Source organism: Apteryx mantelli, chromosome 4 (genome assembly GCF_036417845.1).
Source record: "Apteryx mantelli isolate bAptMan1 chromosome 4, bAptMan1.hap1, whole genome shotgun sequence".
Lineage (NCBI taxonomy): Eukaryota > Metazoa > Chordata > Aves > Apterygiformes > Apterygidae > Apteryx > Apteryx mantelli.
This window is the reverse complement of record NC_089981.1, coordinates 75,960,971-75,980,983: the sequence shown is the minus strand read 5'-3', so window position 1 is coordinate 75,980,983 and position 20,013 is coordinate 75,960,971. Positions and strand designations below refer to the sequence as shown.

Sequence of the window (20,013 nt, the reverse complement as noted above, 5' to 3'; positions counted from 1 at the left end):
GTCCATCCAAAAATATGGTGAAGAAATGAAAAGTGCAAAGGCCCCACTGGGGGCATCAGGAGTTGCAGTTTCCCATGAGAAATGAACCTGTGGATATTACTGCTTTCCTAAAAGGAGAAAAATGTTTAAAAGTCTTTTTTGTCTTTTTCCCTCCCCCCTCGCCCCCCCTTTATCTATGGTTGCCATACTGCGTAACTGGCTTCTAGTATGATAGTGTTTTAGGTGACTAGAATAACAGTCTGTCTCTTTCCACAGTGGCTGCAGACAATCTGGCAGCAATCACTGCTACTTTTTAATATTTCTGGTTATTTTGAGATATCCTCCAAATGTCTCAAAGAAGGCTTGGAACGCTAAAAGGGAAGAAGAAGCTTTACTTTTTTTTTTGAATAGCAGCGTCAGGATGAAAATGAAATTCAGTATGCCACTATTTGTTTTTGCAGTGGTCATCACCCTGATTGCCAGCTCTGACAATATTTTCACAGAAAGGGTAACTAAATAGATGGTATTTGTTCTTTATAATAACTCTTTCAGTAGGATGTCAGGACCTGCATCTAAATGAATATACTCGCATTTTCATGTTCCCATTTTTTATTTAAAGCTTCCCCTCCCAACTTTCTGAAACTACTTCATACAGATTTGGTAAGTTACAATTGGGGTTCATGTATTGGATAATGTCACATTTCATAGCTAATCTGTAGAGACCTAGCTGCATGAACCTATAAAAGCTAGATCTGATTTTTTTACATATTAAATGTTTGTTTAGCTTAAATACGTCTGTATCTTTTTTGATCAGCCCGAGCAATTTGCATGCTATGCTGCAGTCATCTTCTATACTTTATTAAATATCTGTCAATTATAAATATCAAGGTTTTACATTAATGTCAAGATAGTACATCAAAAATTCATGGAATATGTGACTTTTTTCAGGGTATTTAATACTTAATGCATTTGTGTCATTTTTCTTTCTAGATATATTGACAGGTTTTATTAAGTGTTTGTTAGGGAGATTTCATTTTTACCAAGGGACTATAAAGAGAAGCTGCATACTAAATCAATTTTTTAATCAGAATATTGTTTTTTGTGTGTCTTCAGGTTCTGGTAATCTATAGGGTTTTTAAGTTACATACTTAAATAGTTCAAGTCAGAAATCTAACATGATCAAATATGCTGATGTTAGAGTATTTTAACTTTAAAATAGCTACTAGAATATTGTATCGTGGAATGTTATAAATATGGTAATTTCGTAGACTGCAGTTTTATTCTGCCTTGTGTCTTTTATTATAAGACCATAGATTTTGTCCTTTTTTGTGATTTACTAATGTTTTTATATGGGTTTTGTCTGGACTGTATCAATATATGGCAAACCCTAAATTTCCCAGGTTTACAAATGAGGAAGGGATAACCAAGCCTTTAGTAGAATTTAGAATCTTTACACATGGGTTGCATGTTCAAGTCTGGACTAATTAGAGGGACAACTTATGTCACATGAACAATTAGTGTCATTGCAGTATGCCGTGATGAGATGTCTTGAGCACAAAACCCCATGCAATTATGTTTAATACTGATTTTCTCTCTGAATGGATATTGGCAGCATGTATATAGTTTCTTGCTTCCTATAGGTATTTGCTCCAAACTAGGATTGAGAGTGTTAGCTGGTGCTCCCTGTGTAGGCTGTGATGGAGACTGTGTGTATTGTGTTTAGTCTAAGAGCTTTTGAAGTAAAAGGTCACTGTCTTTTACATTATTGAGCCCTTTGTATTCTCTGTAATGCCTTTTAGTGCATTATAACCATGGTAATTACTGCTGTTTGCAAAATAATTAGTTCTCTTGAAAGCTCTTGTTTGGGAAGAGGAAGGAGAGGAAAAAGACACAGCCGTATCTATTTGTATACCTGAGGTCTTTCTCTTGTGATAAACTTGCTAGGACCCTCGGTTTAAACTACGGCAGTATCCGTTTACACTAAAGGTAAGAGATCAAAAATTAGGATTTCAGAATGTTGGAGTGAAATCTGAACGCTGCTGTGGAGGCGTTTCATTTTAATTAATCTTGTGTTCCCAAACTTGCTTTTCTAAGTAGGGGGAGAAGGGAAAGACTTTTTGAAGAGGTGTTGGGTTGCTTGGCTACCCTGGGATTTCTCTTCCATTTCCAAACGGATACGATGATTTTGCATGCGGGATTTCAGTGAGTATTCCGCGTCAGCACCAGTAGGTGGCATTAGCACCACGCTGATGAGTAGCCTCGCGGTGAAGGTGAAATGTATGAAGCCGAAGCAAGCATCGGTAGGATAGTTGTTGAAAATATCTGTGCAGTTTTAGTAAAACAGTGTCTTTAAATGCAAACATGAAATGCACTGGGAAATGCAGTTTTGTAAGCAATGAAGCTAAGCAAGAGGCAAATTAAGTGCATGGACTACAAAGAAATGGAACATTGAAGAAACAAATTTCTAAAAGAATGTAACTTTTCTGTTCATATATCTTCTTTAAAAACTTCAGTTTGTTTGTTTGTTTGTTTTTTAGAATTGTTATTTCCAGTTGAAAGCCAGGCTTCTGTGTTCACTTTTGAAATCTGGAATGCTTTACTACAGAGACAATGTCTCTTGAAATTTATTGTTTTGTTTTTCAGTTCTAGTTTTGTGTTGGATGGTTTTATGAGAAGGAAAAAAATTGGTAAAATATTCTGTTAACATTAAACTCGAGGAAATTTGTTATGCAACGTCGAGATCATCAGTATGAATGAATATCTCATAGAAAAATGTAAAGTCCTTCCTGAAAGAGGGAGGGAAGGGGCAGTAGTTGCTCAAATTGTGAACTTCAGACATGTTTCAGAAGTCCGTTCAAAGGGTTAACGGGAGGGGTTGGAGGAGAGCAGACACCTGGGACCTAACACCCAATTGGCAGTCTTTTGTAATATATAATTTGCCTAAAATTGCTCACTGAGCACAAGCTTTTGTTTTCTAATTGATTTACGATTTGAGCCACTTTTACCTCATCCCCTACTGTCCTGCACACAGTGCCAGCAAGTACATTACAGTGAGAAATGATAAATTACCATGCACTTGTGATGCTAATGCATCGAGAGTAAAAAACTGCATACTACATGGAGCTTCATGCATTAAGAGTGTCGCAAAGATATAGCTATGCAAAAACTCATTTGTATTTTTAGAAATAACCATTTTATCATTTACTTCAATTTGTCTATGAGACTTGATTGAAACTGAAGATTAAAATTTATGCTATTATAGCTTTCCATTTGTGAATTGAGACAAAGTTCTAACCTTTAGAAAGCATGTCAGCATGGGCTTAAAACTACCTGTATTTTTGAAGCTTTTAATAAGTTAATTTATCAGAAAAGTAATAGGTAGTATTGTTTCTTAAAGCCTTTGTAAAAACTAAATATTTTGCTTGTTAAGGGCATCTATAATATGCCTTCTAAAATGGAATTATTCAGCTTTCAGATTGGCTTATGTATAGATGGGTTAATGCAGGTATTAGCTAACCTATTTTTGTCCCCAAAATTATTTAAATATTTTAATCTTTTTCATTTCTGAAGTGTAGTGTAACTTCTATGAATAAAATTTTTACAGGTGTAAAGGAAGAAGTGAAAATTTTGCATACCTCTGTCTTGTATTTGTAACATATGTTATTGATATTTCAGAGAAGAGGGAATTGTAAAAGTTGGTAAAGCCTAATGCGTGCTTATTGTTTGGTTTCTTCCCCCACCCAGCACCAAGGATTATGTTTTGTTTTACCTTCTCATACTCAGTCCACCTTAAATTTTGTTATTTTTGTATGGTGTCTGTGGGTTCCAGTCTTGAAATATGAAGAAACAGATTTATGGCGGCTGCTGGGCACAACAAATTAAGTTGACAGTGATGTATGAGAGCATAATAGCATGATGATCCCTCTGTAGCGCGGCTGGACGCCTCCTGCTTCATTTGGCTCTTGTTAGGATCTGTTAGGCAGCTAAATAATGAAATTCTGCTGACTGATTTCTGATTTCTGTTTTCTTTCTCTTTTCACCTTTTTCTGAAACTTGTATTTCCCAGACCCATCCTAATGCCAGCAAACTGCCCTTAAAGGATTCTTTCACTTATGATGACTACAGGTTGGTCTGTCTGTGTTTTAATATATATATTTTTTTTTAAGTGAGCTGCGGGGCCCTGTAAATGCTTCACTGGTGGGAGAGCCCTATTGTTATTGAAAATTTAAATGTACAATTTGATACTGACATGCTTTCTTAATGAAAAATACAGTGTAATAAATATGCAGATTTTAATAGGTACAAAGGAGTAGTATTTATGACCAGTTAATTCGGCCAACGGGCGCACACAGTCTGAGTTTAGTAAGGCAATTGATTGTTTTTAAAGAAAATAATTCAGTAGACAGTGCAGGAGGTTTGGGTTTGTTTTTTTGTTTTTGTTTTTTATAAAAGGCTTTATCAGCACAAAATAGTGAAAAGTAATATTTACAGTGGCTGTCGGATGGGAGAGCTGGAGAACTGGGATTGCTCATGTGAAGCATGAGTGTCACTTAGAGGTGCTATAAGGATTGGCATAATTAAGATAAAAGTAAGAATAATTAAGAGCTTTCATTTTGTTAAATGATTAAAATAGCATGAATAAAAGGTGTTCATGAGTTCTTATAGGGATATTTTAGCCCAGTTTACTTCTGGGTCAGTCTATCAAAGTGGGATTTCTAAAGCATACCTTCCGCACGTATAGTGTCACAGTAGAACGTGCCAACTTACATGTGAAGTTGACTAAAATCTTGCAGATAAAGTGACATTAAAAAAGAAACACATTATTGTTATGCTTCAAATAGTGTTTATATATCAGAATGAGCCACAATTTTAGCTTGACTAGATCTGAAGTTGATGAGCTTTCTAAGCAATCTGGAATCCTTCTGAAAGTCTAATTTTGTATTTCAAGTACTTGTTAGTAGTGGATTCTGTGGGAATTAGTTACTTTGACCTTCTCCTGGTAGTGTCCTTTTTCTTTTCTTTTTCCCCCCAAAATAGTTTTATGTGTTAAAGCAAGAATATACGGAAACTTTAAGAATTTATCTTCATGGCATTTAATATTCATTTTTGTCTGAAGTAAAATAAAGTTGAAATTTCAGGAATATTTTGAAAATACTGAAATTTTCACCTTTTCAGAAGAATGTTTGAATAGGTGGATGGTATTTCATTTGCTTAATCTGACCTAGAAAGGTTTTGACTAATGTCTATCCTAAACTATCTTTTACTTGTTTCATGTTTTTAACTGGATAGCTGAATGTTTGGTGTATTGGGGTTTTTTCCCGCTTTCTTTATTCTGTTAAGTAGAAAGTTTAGCAATACTGATCTAAGTCAAAGGTCCCCAAATTGAAGAGGAATGCTTACCAAGGTATCATACCTGTGCCAAGTGTTGACACTACTTTCCAATTCATGCAGTGTGTAAGCTCTTTAGGGAGCTAGGAGGAAAATGCCTCCTGGCTCTTATGAGAGTCTGCACATAGATGAGAGCTACTGCTGCCAAGCAGTAGCTGTGAACCCCTTTGAAGCTTGCAGGATTAGTTGACCCCAGTTTTGGGATACATGATGAGAGGTACGTGTACAGTAAACGGTTGGGGAAGCAAAAGACATGGGAGTGGGTCCTGGCTGAGGTGCGGAAGGTATGAAGATGAGGTTCTTTTGCAAAGAGTACAGAAGACATTTGGTATTGCAGTCCTGATTTGGGAATTCAAAATACTATATGTGTGTCTTGGAAACCCAGGAGCTGCTGCTTCTTCTGCAAGTGGTGTTACCTGCTAATGCGCTATTATTGGCAGTATTCTGTAATATTTAAGAAAACTAAGTTTGGAAACTTCTGGTTTAAATGGTTACTTCAGGTTGGACTACAGGTAATGATATATTGATGTTTTGAATATCAATATGCTTTTAATTGTTTAATGTTTTTGTTTTTGTAGATGGGCGGTTTCTTCTGTTATGACACGACAGAACCAGATTCCAACAGAAGATGGTTCCCGAGTTACATTGGCTCTGATACCTTTATGGGACATGTGTAATCATACTAATGGACTGGTAAGGATTTTTTCAGTGTTGCTGAGAGGCTTTAGGGCTTAAGTATTAAACCTTTCAACTGCCTTAGAGCAGTTTAATAACACGTTTCATTATGTTTCTTAGACAGGTATTTTATCTTCCCAAGTGACCCTAAAAAACTAACATCTTAAAGATATGTCAATTTCTTAAATCTCTGATAACTTTTCAGTGAGACCTTTCTTCATCTGGCAAAAATGTCTAGAAGTGATTGCAAACTTTGCATGTAGCTATATCTCATATTCTCTTAAGAACATGTAACTTCAAAAATTTTTGAATTACACAATACTTTTTTTTTTCTCTCCTCAGCCAAGTTTGAATATTTCTAATGTTCTGACATAGAGTTTTGTTTCTGGTGGGGCTGACAAAGATTTCACAAGGCTGGATAGATTTATACTGAGAATAGGAAAGCGGACAATGATGGAGGTTGCCTCTTGTACCTACCACTAGGGAAATTGATTAGAAATTTGCAGCTAAGAAATACTGCCTCTTCTCCTAACCATGCCCAAAGAGCCTTGTTATGGAGACAGCAAGGACAAGAACAAAGCCTAGTTCAACAAAAACAGTACATCTGTTACTACATCAAAGAAACAAAATGCAAAAATACTACTTTAGGGCATATTAAACATTTAAAAGGTGACATATGTATATAGAAAGTCAGACCTGCTGACATTTTGGCTTACGTGAGCTAGTTTGGAGGATGAGGTCTTGATTTCATTAACAGGCTGCTTAATGTTGAACTGAGGAAATGGAAAGCCATGAGAGGATAGTTTGTCAATGGTGTATAGCAGATCACCAGCCTCATGTATACTTCAGGATTCACACCCTCAAATTGTACTTCCAGTAAGAAGGATTATTTATAACGATAAATATGACCATGCTATTCAAATAATCTGGTCCTTTTGTGAGAGAGCTGACCTTGAGAGTTAGGACAGCACTATGTGTTAGAAATGTTGGTATAAGAAAAGCTTAATTTTAAAAGCATTAATTTTAAAGCTTTAAAATAAAGTTGGTTCTGACTTAATATTTAGCTGACTTATTATTACCATGTCTATACCAAATGCAGTGCAATAGGCTAGGCTGAAAAATTGCATGTATTTGGGGGTTTTTTTGTTTTTAATTTTTCCCTATTGAAAGGTGGTTATGTTATCCTCTAATAGTGATTCTTGCCTTCCACTATTTGCTAAACAATCTGATAACTTTGATTTAGCAACAAAATTTATATGAGAGTCTCTGATATAAATAGAATTGCTTAAACTTCAGAAATGTATGTTTTTGTAATATATGTCTTAGCTGCAAGCATCAGTACTTCCTGTATCCTTTTCCTGTTGGGCATTTCTTTCAGATGCTTTTGCAGAGACTTGCCTGTATTCATTAGACAACTCTTAATGAATGCCTTCAAAGTTGGGATTAAAGGGAAAGAGGAAGAAAATTAAGGTCCTGGGAGGGGAAAAAATAAGTAGTCCATATAAAAAGAACAGCTAGTTATTTTATTTTAATCATTCAAACTTGTATTTAAATTGATAAAATAATTTTTATTTTTTTATTATGCTCCTTAACAGTGGGTTTGGTATGGAGCCAGCCTCTGGAGCCAAACCTGCTAGTGCAGTAGTATATCAGGGCTGTAAGCATTTTTTGTGCTGAAGTGTATCCTAAAGAAGGAAGGGGACAGGCCTAAATAATTTGTATGTGTGTACAGGCTTTACTCTTTTGTTTCATATTTCTACAGAAGCTAGTTTAAAATTACAGATTTAGGAGGGATAGAGAGCTATAATATTGATAATGGACCAAGAAAAGCTACTAAATAGTTTTTGTTGCATGTTAGTGTACTTGTATTAGTAGAAATAGGAAAAATCTACTAAGATAACTAAGTTGTCTGTGTTGTAATCTATATTATCGTGGAGTGGGGTGAGAGTGGGTTCTGCTCTAATTATAGCATGCACCTTTAAAATACATCAAATTTTTGATTAGTTTTTCATTGCATGAAAGTAAGAAATGAAAAATGGCGTTGTATATGTCACTGACTAGACTATTCCAGAGGTAGGATTGAAATGCTTCTTGAGTCAGCCAGCTATTATGTATCCCTGTTCTTGCTCTATTCCACAGGGCCCTTTTCCACAAGCTAGATAATAAAATGCTCTTTGGGTTTTAACTGGAGCTAGGTCCATCCAGCTTTTTCTTGCTTCTGACACTATTAATTAGATCAACCTGCCTCTAAGAACTATATCAAAATGGTTGTCTTCATGCATTTCTCATTGTTATTCTTCAGTGGGATTGTATTTTGACAGTCAGAGGTTGATTACCAGTTCTGCCAGAGCTTTGAATAAACTACATTCTGCCTACTGGGCTGGGTCTATCCTTAATCACTGACCCAGTAGAATATTGCATGCTTTATACCCAACTTGGAATTCATGTATTGGTCTGCTTCAGAAATAAAACTGAAGGGTTGTAATTTGTCAGCTATCATGTGGGAAAAGAAGCAACTCCCTGGTAATTCTCTTACCTGGCTACTTTTAAAAGAAAGAGGAAACAGGAGTATAGCACTCCATTATGCTTTATAGGATAGCCCCTTAAAAGTGCTGCTGTTTAAAAAAAAAAAAGGGGGGGGGCACCCCCCCCAAACAGTGGTCTAGTGAAGCATGCTTAAACTTGCAGAATCCTTCTCTTAATAGATATTAAGATATTACCAGAATTCTCCAATCTTTGAAATTCTCCTGTTACACAATCATTTCAAAAGACTTGAAGGGAGTTTTCATGTTTGAAAATATTTCATTGAGTTTATGCAGTAAGAAAATTGCAGGATGGGTCAAGTGCTGTCAAGAGTTTCCTTTTTAGAGTGGAAATTGCAATTTTTCACAAGGTGACTGTATTTGAGCTTGGAAGGTACCATTGTAATAATGAGGGTAAATTCTCTAGCACTTGAAATCTGTAATTTAGGGTTAGATAACCTTCTACATGGTAGGTTTTAATTGGAGATTATTCAGTCCAGGATAGGGAATGTACAAGGTTTTCTGTGTTGAAACACTACTGTCAGTGTTTTGCAGTAGGCCATACTACATGACTGTAATGTTCTCTCCTGATCTCAACATACCACAAATCCTTTTAACAGATCTTAAGTGGTGACATCCACATACAGTGCAGTCATGTAAGTGTCCCCTAGGGCCCGGCTATCCTAGCTCGTGGCTACCATTTTGGATTTGCTTTGCCTCAGTCAAGTTCCCTGTGGTCACTTTGAAAGCATTGTTTTGGCTTAAAAATGCACATTTGATTATGCAAGCAGAGTAAAACTATTAATATGTAAACCATCAACCAAGCTCTCAAAGCAACCTCCAGTGTTCTCTCTTTGGATAAACTACATCCAGGATGGGAGTCACAGTATACCTAAGTTCAAATGTGAGTCAGCTTACAAACAAATACACTTCCATTTACAAAGGTTAAGAGAGAATCTTTGGCTTTCCCTAGGGCTTATGTCCCATCTTGCAGCTGCATCTGTATCTATATCTTTGATAATATTATTCAAGGACATGCTGTTTGTCACTTTTTAAAAAGCATTACATTTTTAGATTGGCTTTACTTGTTAATGTGAACACTTAGAGCTTTGTGATGTTTTTTTTAAGAGAAGTATGTACAGGCTTGTAGAGAAATCTTTGTCCTCTTCCATTGCCTACTCCTACTGAAAAAAAATTCTCTTAGTAATTTAAGAGTATTACTTAACTTTAGATAAAGTTATTATTTGCAAGTGAATTATAATTCTCTGAAGATGGTATCCCCTGAAAATCCATAGTTATCTAATCCTTTTTCATTGGGAGAGATCAAAAATCGGCTGATAGTTGAAGGATAAAACAGAGAATACAGAACTCTGTGCATTGCTCCTGTGGGCCTCATGGCTGTGACTTAAAGCTCAAGAAACTCAAGAACTTTTTTAAGAAGCTGCTGGGTTTAGCATAGGACTGGCCATTGTCTTTGGAGGGTGCTTTCGTCAGAGCCTTCCATTTATTTCAGGTAAGTGATTTCCTCCCTTAGATTTCTCTAAGGTGGAAATTTTAGTGTTCTTAGCTAAGAAGGGTTTACTTAGGAATCTTAAATTGGGCAGAGAAAGCAACGTATCCATTTGCTGTTGTTAATATCTGTTTCCAGTAAGGACAACATATTGTCAATGTGAGGGAGAGAAATATAAAATGCTGAAGGTGCTTTTCTTATTTTTTTCCTTGGATAGATCACTACAGGCTACAACTTAGAAGATGACCGGTGTGAATGTGTAGCGCTTCAAGATTTCAAGGCTGGAGAACAGGTAGTGTGAACAGCTACCTACATAATTGTTCTTTAATGAATTTTTATGCAGAGTGTGTTAGCAAGTGATAGGCTACCTTGATAAAAAGGTAGTGAGTGCGCCCCTGCCAGTATTTGTCCATTAGATAGCTAATGTCAAACATTTTGATAGCTGTAGCAGAGTTTTGCCAATCTGCAACTAAGACTTGCACAAAAAGTGTAAGAGCATGCTGGTGTGGGTAAAGCCCTGTTGCAGTTGAATTTTATTGTACTTGCGTAATTCTTGATGAAAATGCTACCAAACTAAATCAATGCATGGTTTTCAGAATAAAATGTTTTCCATCACTTGGCAGACACCAATGTTAGAGTTTTGATTCCTCCTATTCTAGAGAACTATTTGAAATATTTAATCACTTGTAAATGCACGTATGGAGGCATTGAATTTGGTATTCTAGATAAGATTAATAAAAGGCCCATGTCCCAAGGAAAAGATTAATATATTTTAGATTTGAGACCTCAGTTTATGTCTGCAATAGCAGTTTATAGAATCTTTCTTAATAGTTTTGTCACTTAATGTTTCTTACTGGTCTTTATTTAACAAGAGGTGTTAACCAATATAGTTGTCAGTAGTTTTACCTGTGTTGCATTCCTGTGCTTAGTAAAATGAGAAGGTGCCTAAAAATATACTTCCTTTCTTTTTCACACACACGCACACTCACACCCCTTCATCCTCAAACAGCAAGTATCAAAGGTAAGTCTATGTTGTGCAATGTAAGGCCTTTCAAAGATGCATGGAACAGTTCAGGCTCCAGTATTCTGTTTAGAACTGCTAAGAAATGAAAACGAATCTCAAAACTAAATCTGTGAAATGATGCATTGAAGATAGTGGTTCCAGGACTGCAGGAAGTCTCTGATAGGGGTGTTCCAGTGCTATGTGTCAGCAGTAAGCTTAGACCCTCATTGTAGTAGCGCTCCATTTTTTGTACTGCTTGTGCAGTGGTAGTAGTCAGCATGGCCAAAAAAAGATTCTGTCTATAAAACATCCTCAGGTGTTTTATAACTCAGTCTCTGAGTTATTCCCTTTAATGTATTATTTTGCCAGTCTCACATTTTATAATCTTTTGATTTTCTTATGTTTTGTTACCTTCTTTCGGAACAAAGATGTGTTTGAAATTTTTTTTTAAGTGTGGCTTTCCAGAGGTATATTATCCTCGTTGCTACGCTGTGGTTCACAGTGATAGTATTTTTTTGTGTGTTGTTCCTATAATTTGTTATGGTAGTCAAATATTTGCTGTTTTTCCAATGCCAGTATGATGAGTTAAAAGGGGTTCACAGTTTTTCCACAAGTGATCTAATTTATAATTTTCCACAGCTGGCAGTAGATATGTTATATAGCTTTTCTGGCTGCTCTCTTCATTTCAATTATAGAGGCTTCCTCTATTTCAATTTTTTTTAGTTGTTTTGCTTCATCTGCTATTTATCAGAATTTTTTAAAATTTCTGTACAGATTTTTACTGTGAATTATTGACATCATTAAAATATTTTAATTGTGTAGTGCCCTCGTCTTCCAATATACTGTGAAGACGTTATTCCTTGCAGTTTTGATAGAAAGAGTATATGATTCCTGCTTTTACTGCTAAGGAATCTGAGGCAGCAGACATCCACACAATCTATCAAACACCTTGAACTAAGCAACTTCTCAGTCGTCTTAATTTGCTTTTTTGTAAACAGCCTTACAGTGTAAGGGACTACTGTATTTTCACATGATAATTTATAGTATAACATGCGATATATCTCCATAGTCTAAAACCTGTTCAGAAGAAGGTTCCTGAACTAATTAAGCTGTGTGTTCTTCTGATTGTGCAGCATTTCCTGCAATCAAATAGAGATCTGCACTGACATTTTATTTACTGTGGTTTTCCTAAGCATATCGAGGTAGGGCCTTCTCAGAGGAGTGGCTCAGAGTGGCTAGCAAACTTAACATACATAAGCAGGTCACTCATTCATTACGTTAGTGTGTTACAATGTAACATTTACTAGATTTTAATATAACATTTAAGCATTTACTACTTAGGGTATATATTTCTAATCTAAAATTTAGAAAGAAGAAATTAAAAGTATCATTAATGTTGTTTAGCTGTTAGGCAAATACTGTGCTTTCCTCTGTCAGCTAGACAGGAGTGGAAACTTAAAAGTATCCAGAGCATTGGTGGGAGTTCTGTAGCTGTTAAAACTTTTTTGTGATTGATAATTCCATTATCAAATGAAAGGGAAAATGTCCTTTTCATAGGAGACAAGACAACTACCACTATGATCTGTTGTCCCATGTACTGCATACAGCCTAACTCTGAGTGGCAAAACTGCGTGAACACTCTAGCACTGTTGACATGCATTTTGTCTCCTCTAATATTTTTTTTTTTCAACCAAATTTATCAGTGGAGTAGCTGTCAAAGAAAGATTATTCACTACCTGCAATTTTTTTTTGAAAATCAGTGACTGGATATAGAAGACAGATCCTAATTGGGTGCTTTCCCACCACCATTTGTGAGAGGTAACAAAGGAAAATCTTCAATTAAAATTTGTGCTTTATAGGTACCAAAATCAATCAGCTACAAAAGCACCTGTAGAAAACAGCCTTTGCTTGTTCTGCTGTTCCCTGCGCTACCTGTTTTTTATTCATTTTCAGTTAAACACTTCTTGCAGATTATGTTTAGGAATGTATTATACTTTAATGTGAATTAAAGTAATGTATTTGCTTTAGATAAAGGGTTCAGAGAATAACATAAAAATCAATACTGGCTGAACACAGATCAGATCTTTGTGTGATATATTTTGGTATGTTCATGCCTATAGGTTACCTTTATAACCAAAACAAAGTTGATCCAGTTATTCTCTTGGGTACACATGTGGGGGAAAAATTACCCCAGAAACACTAATATCTGTCATGGACCCTTCTTGTCTCAGATTTTTTGTTGATCTTTGAAGGCATAGGATCTTTGAGAGCTTATTTCCAAATACTGGTATTTTATAAGAGTGTGAGAAAGGAAAGCATTTTTATTGTAAAGTATAGAATAAGAATCTTTTCTCTGCTTTCAGAGTCAGTCTCAGTTATATGGATATGTTTACATCTACCTCTAAAGTTTATTGCCAGTATATAGCATTCGAATCAATACCAGAAAACAAAGTATGTTTCTTTATATAATCAAATATACCTTGTACTTTGCTACAGAATAGTAACTCTTTCAGGAAATAACTTTCAAATTATGTCAGATTTATGAGCTGATCTTAAGCTTTTTTCCTGTCCCTTCACTTCTCTTTTCATCCTTCTAGATTTACATTTTTTATGGCACTCGGTCAAACGCTGAATTTGTGATCCACAGTGGTTTTTTCTTTGATAATAATTCACATGACAGAGTGAAAATAAAGCTTGGCGTGAGTAAAAGTGACAGGCTGTATGCTATGAAGGCAGAGGTCTTAGCTCGTGCTGGTATCCCAACGTAAGTAAAACACAATGACTGGGCTTTTTTAAACATTTCCAAGTATATAGTGTCCAGTAGAGCATATTAAACCTGAGAAAACTATCATAGAACAGCTTTATATATCTCTCCTGTTTGTGTAGCAAGTCATTGTAATAATATTTACAAAAATTCTGTGAGCTATATTATCATCTAATTTGGACCATATATAGGGGAAAAAAAATCTTTGCTTTAATAATCATTTGAACAAGAACAGAGCAAGGATTAATTTGAAGCAATCCGTGGTTTTCCTTTCTTTCCTATCGCTTGCAGACGTACTACGATGCTCAGTCTGTGAACCACAGCATTTTCCTTTAGTCTTTTCAGTCCAGAGGGTACAGTTAGGAGCAGCAGATGTGAAACATTGCATTTTCATAAATTTATTATGAAAGCCATATAAAAATCATTGTAAGTGTAATATTAGGGAGAGAGACTTGTTCTTTTCAGGTACAGGTTAGAGAATCTTTCTTCAGTTTAAATTTGTGTGACCTAATTTTTAAAAGTAACTTTTGTAACACTGTGTTTTTGGTATGCTTTAGGGTCAGTTACATTAAAATAAGTTCAAAACTACCACAGCAGAACTTGCATTTACAGTTATTGTTTGATTGTTTTATTCGTTAGTTCTAGTGTTTTTGCCTTGCACTCCACTGAGCCTCCAATTTCTGCTCAGCTTCTGGCTTTCCTTCGAGTGTTTTGTATGAGTGAAGGTAAGACATTTTATAAAGATAATCTGTTTTATGCTTTGTGTGTGTTTGTTTGTTTTTTTAAGCAGGAAAATGAAAGACATTTATATAAAACATTAAACTACAGGATCAGAAAAGAAATACTTTGGAGTGGGAGAGTTAAAAGGATATCTGTAAGCTAGCTTGCTAGTGAGAACTAGCTGTGGCTGTGTGGTTTGAGGGAATATTTTAGCAATATAGCCTTTTTGGAACTCCTAAAGCATGAGGTGATGCTTTTTTTCTTTTTTTTCTTTCCCCTGATTGTTGTAAATGAACACGCTCTAGAGCTTGATCTTTAGTTCTTTGGTTTAAAAATGGTTCACAGGCAAGATCATGTGAGACCTAGGGGTTTATTACACACTTAAAATCATAGCATATTAGCCATTACCACTGGAATCACTTAGGTATAGAATTGGAATATTCTATCTTGTAGTGGAAATATGAAAGAAACACTTCAAAGTTGAATATTTAAAATATTTTGATAATTCATAATCTAAAGTCAATTTATGTATTTGCAAATGGTCTTTATCGTGTTTTTTGTATGTTAGTGGTTGTACCAGGAAAAATGTATGTACAATTATTAAATATTCAGCTAATTTGTGCATACAAAACTTTTGATTAAATGTTTATAATAACTGCATGATGATTAGGTGCAGTTCTGGAAGTTACAGATAGGACAGATTTTCGTGACAACAAGAGAAAACCCTTTCAGTTAGGGATGCTGTGCAAATGATGTGGATTTTGATACCAGTAGGAAAATTATAGTGGGTTGTCAAGTTTTTGTATGTGCTGTGTTTGCTTTGTTTAATTAAAACAACCTACTTTATATAGTGTTTGACTTCACTGGATCCTGTTGTCCATTTTTTAGACTCTATTAAGAATTCTAGTAAAGAAATTTTTAGGATGCTTATGACGGGGGTAATTTTGTCTTGGAGAAGAAAACATAGCTAGTGGAAATTTCTCTGAAATGTCATTTTTGTTCTGTTTATTCATATGTCTTAAATGCACCATAAGAAAACTGTTTATTGAGAAACTCCATGTAAGTTGTTATTCCACTAGTGGGAAGACTCTTGCCCCAGTAATCCTTTCATGAACAAGTAAAATTTAAATACATAGCAATTTAAACTGCAGACTTCAGTCACAATTCTGCTGTTTATAATATGTTTTACTTTAAGTTTGTTATAGCTGTTTTGCAGGAGAGGAATGTGGAAATTAAAAGATAATGGAATTTGTGTAGTGTCAAGGGGCCACTTAAAACATTTTCTGCTCTGTATGAGGCTTGTTTGGATGTCTTTTTTGACCAACTGTAGGTAGTTTCTGCTACTGAGAAAGACTGCCAAAATAATAGAAAAAATAAATGCATTGGTGTTTGCACACTTTCCCTGCCCTGTTTCATTTATTATTGAAAAGTTCACTGAACTGTTTAAAGAATTACTCCCTTTGTTTTGTTTATCAATTATTATGTGAAACAATCTATCTCATTGTCATAGAGTTATGTTGTGTATGAGAGGCCAAAATATTTGGGACCTTCTGTTGGAATGGAGTTAAAGGTCCATTTTCTGCTAACCTCAAGACTTCCAGATACCACTTTGAGAAGAATGCCAGAAATAGCCAGCTCATTTGATTATTATTTTTTGAGGAGAGCTTTTTTCCTTAGCAATTTAAAACCGTGTTATTGAAATAAAGCTTTCTGCAATTTGTCAACTGACAAAGTGAGTGATGAGATTTTTTTTAACAGATCATTTTTATACTTCTTGCAGAAGAGCTGAAGGAACACTTGATAGGCGAGCATGCCATTGACAAAATCTTCACTTTGGGGAACTCCGAGTTTCCCATTAGCTGGGACAACGAAGTTAAACTTTGGACATTCCTAGAAGCCCGGGCATCCCTTCTTTTGAAAACCTACAAAACAACAATAGAGGTAAATTTGTTGTTATATGAAATTTAAATTTCTAAAATGTTTTGTGTTATGACTGTAGAAAAAGGTACTTTGTCCCCCATCTTCTCTTTACAAACTTTCATCTTAATGTTAGCACATAATTTATTTTGCACTTTTTAAAGTCTAGAAACCTATTTGCATTATCTAAGGAAAATCAAATAAGATTGCAAAAAAAAATAATTCTGCTAATGTAATTCTGTTAATGTATTTTTTCTTTGATTCTCCAAATACAGGCTACTTGTTTTTTCTCTGCAAGTAAAATGTGGAGTCAGTTTCAACTTGTTGTCTACTAGTTGTATTTTCCAAACTGCAAATACTGCGAGCATATTATAAGTGGACCTATGAGTTTACTGTATTTGTGAAATTTCCTGATTTGCCTGTTATGCAGACTGATATATATGGAGAAATTTTTGGCCTCTTTATGGATTTTTGATAAATTTCCCTGGGATTCCATGCAGGTCCCCTCAAATATGTCCATTTGGATCAACTGGTGGAGCTAGTGTCCCTTATTGTTAAAGCACAGAGAAAAGTTGAGCTCTTTTTATTTTGTTGGTTGTTTGTAATGAAACTTGCTCTTTCTTTCCTACTAGGATGATAAGTCCTTCTTGGAGACCCATGATCTTACTTCTCATGCGATAATGGCTATCAAATTGCGCTTAGGTGAAAAAGAGATCTTGGAGAAAGCAGTAAAGAGTGCAGCTGCTAGCCGGGAATACTATACCAAGCAAATGGCAGATGGAGCTCCCATTCCTAAATATGAAGAGAGTAATATTGCCTTGTTGGAGAACACTGTGCCAGATTCTAGACTGCCTATTGTCTTGAGAAACCTAGAAGATGCAGAAGAGCAAGGGGACTTAAAGATTGATGAAGCTATTGATGCAGAAGTCACAGAGAATGGGTTTGTAAATGGTGAAAACTCTCTATTTAATGGGACCAAATCAGAAAGTGAAATTCTAAATGAAGAGGAAAGCAACAGAGAGACTGAAGATGCCAAAGAATCTTCTTCAGACAGTACTGATGAGGTTAAAGAATAGTCCTAAAGCTTGACTTTCTTGTGAAATTAAATTAGCTGAAGTTTATGAACAGTGCGTTTATGTTGGTGTGTTTCTTTGTTAACATTTCTCTTTCTGCAGAGGAAAATGTTTTTGCTGCTTTATATAAAAATGAATTTTTAAGTTATTTAAAAGATTTAGCATCCCTTTTCAATTAAGATTGCCATCTTGCTTTCAGGCAAAAACTTGGGAAAGAGGTGCCTTTGGAAGATTTTGCAGCCCTTTGTTGAACCAAATGTATTTTCTTCCTGGGGAAGAATTAAGTTCTTCTGTCTGCTGTGCTTTTGTTGTTCTGTCACTCTGACTACCGAAATTAAGAGCTTACTCTGCCTCCTGCCAAGAAAAGCAGAAGGCAGGACTGACTTGGTATTAAGCATGAAGGTGGGAGAATAGTACAGCAGAAAACTGGATAAGAGGATCAGAAACTTGGGAGACTGGAGGAAAACCTGTTTAAAATCAGGTATGCCAGTCCAGAAAAAGGTAAGGTGGCAACCTTATGTTCTGTAGTTTTAAATGTTGATGAGAATCCAAATTGTATACACTTGAAGTGATTTCTGAGGATTTCAGTTTACTTTTGTTTACTGTATAAAAATATCTCATCTTTCTTCTTCAGTCAGAGTTAGGCTGCTAAAATACACCATTCACCAACTTTTAACGGCTGACTTTTTTATTTCCAGGTGGTACCTGGCAGTAGAGTTTGAAAGCAGATAGGCCAAGCCACAGCTTTAAAGTGTAATGTTCAAAGTGAGGTTGCTTCCCAGCTTTGTCAGGTTTTCACAATTAGCTAGGGTTTTTCAAAGCTACACTTTCGACTAAACCATTATTAAAAGGAAAATATGATTAATATTCCTGTCTGCTACTCCTTCATTTCTGTGTTGTTGGATGTAACATTGAATGTGACAGCAGTTACCTAATCTTACTCAGCTTCATCTTTTGGTTAAGATACTAAATGATACTGTTTTCTCGAAGGAAATGGCAGTTAGGCTAATGTATTTTTGGTCTAAGTCCAGACCAAAGCCAAGTCTGCAGTATGCTTTGCCATTTAGATTGTGTCTCAGTCTGATGCGTGTTTCTTGGGATAGCTGCACAAGTTAAACAGGTCTACTGTCTCCAGCAGTTTTGTTCACCCTCCTACTGTATGTTTTAACTTCTGAATGAAAACAATACAATCCTAGAACAGTGCAATAACAGAACAAGGGTAATTCCAAAGCTTGACTTTGAAATTACCTGGGTATTGGGAGGAGAGGAGGGTGGAATATTTTTATTTGGGGGGTGAATGGAGAGGAATATGAAGTGATTTAATTCTCTTCTCAAAATTATGGGCTTTGTCTTTTGCCTTTGTATCCTAAAGTTCAAGATAATGGAAAGCTTGGACAAGCTTGGACAATTAAAGTTCAATAAATGTTGCAACCTGTTCATCCAAGATTGGTTGCAGTAAAATGTCTTTTGGCATATTCAGTTTTATGAGATTTTGCTTCTTTTATGCTGCAACTTGGAAGATGTGTTCTTGCATAAATCTTTGGTGCAATACACATGACAAGTAGTGACTTTCAGATTGTCATAGCAGTTTTGGTGTTCAGTTAGTATCAGTGTGTGGAAAATAGAAAAAAATAGTTTTTTAAAAAATATTTCACTGAGAATGGCGTGTTGCCATTGCACCTTGGATATTGCTTCACCACTTAACAAGATGCTGGACCAGTATTTTTGTAACTATATGCTGCCTTTGGTAGAATGTTATGAATTCTTGTCTTGACAGTTTAAATGTCATACAAAAGTCATTACTTTTCAGTTTTTATTAGGACCAATATTCTTCTGTTTCTGCCAGTTAAGTTGCACAACATTGTAGTAGATACTATAATGAGGTTTTGAAACTAGCCTTCCCTGAAAATTTTAACTGTAAACCAGAATTTAAATGCTTTGATTCAATCTGATACACTGTATTCTGTTCCAGTATTTGCTGATATCTATGGCTTAGCAAAGCCTGTGGTCACCACAGGACAGAATATGTGGGTTTTCTTGAATAAAATATAGTTCTACAATGTCTACCCTAGTGAGTGTATTATACAAACAAAATCCCTACCTGCTAATGACTGTTGTATCTTTTGGGGTGTGTGGGAGAGGAATAACAGTCCAGGTATACAGATAAAGATTAAAGGAAGTGTAGCTGGGAGAAGGAAGGGGGGAAAAAAAAAAAAAAAAAAAAAAGCGGCATCCTAGTAAGCAGACAGGGAATGTGATCCATTAAGCAAGGTCAAATTCTTAGTCTTCATATGTTAGTGTTGCTTAGAAAAATATGTTGCACACAATAAAAATAGTGAGTAATCTAATTTTGTAATTTGCATTTTTTCTCCATGTAATGGTTTCTCAGAAACACTAACCTAAAACTTAAGCTTTTGAAAACTGAGGTGGAAATGAAAAAAATTGGCACTGACGAGCCCTTA

General features: G+C 35.4%; 1 protein-coding gene across 3 annotated transcripts in view; it reads left to right on the top strand.

Annotated features, from left to right (window-relative positions):
* Positions 1-18,418, top strand: part of SETD3 (SET domain containing 3, actin N3(tau)-histidine methyltransferase) — a 63,846-nt gene extending 45,428 nt beyond the window's left edge. For 2 of the 3 annotated variants that reach the window (XM_067294950.1, XM_067294949.1), the window contains 8 exons: positions 4,046-4,104; positions 5,946-6,060; positions 10,292-10,366; positions 11,084-11,095; positions 13,675-13,841; positions 14,481-14,566; positions 16,342-16,502; positions 17,111-18,418. In XM_067294950.1, coding sequence (XP_067151051.1) covers positions 4,046-4,104; positions 5,946-6,060; positions 10,292-10,366; positions 11,084-11,095; positions 13,675-13,841; positions 14,481-14,566; positions 16,342-16,502; positions 17,111-17,554 — 1,119 coding nt within the window. In that variant the 3' untranslated portion in view covers positions 17,555-18,418. The remainder of the gene's footprint in view (positions 1-4,045; positions 4,105-5,945; positions 6,061-10,291; positions 10,367-11,083; positions 11,096-13,674; positions 13,842-14,480; positions 14,567-16,341; positions 16,503-17,110) is intronic. The other variant, XM_067294951.1, reaches the window with a different exon arrangement.
* Positions 18,419-20,013: the final 1,595 nt, after the last annotated feature.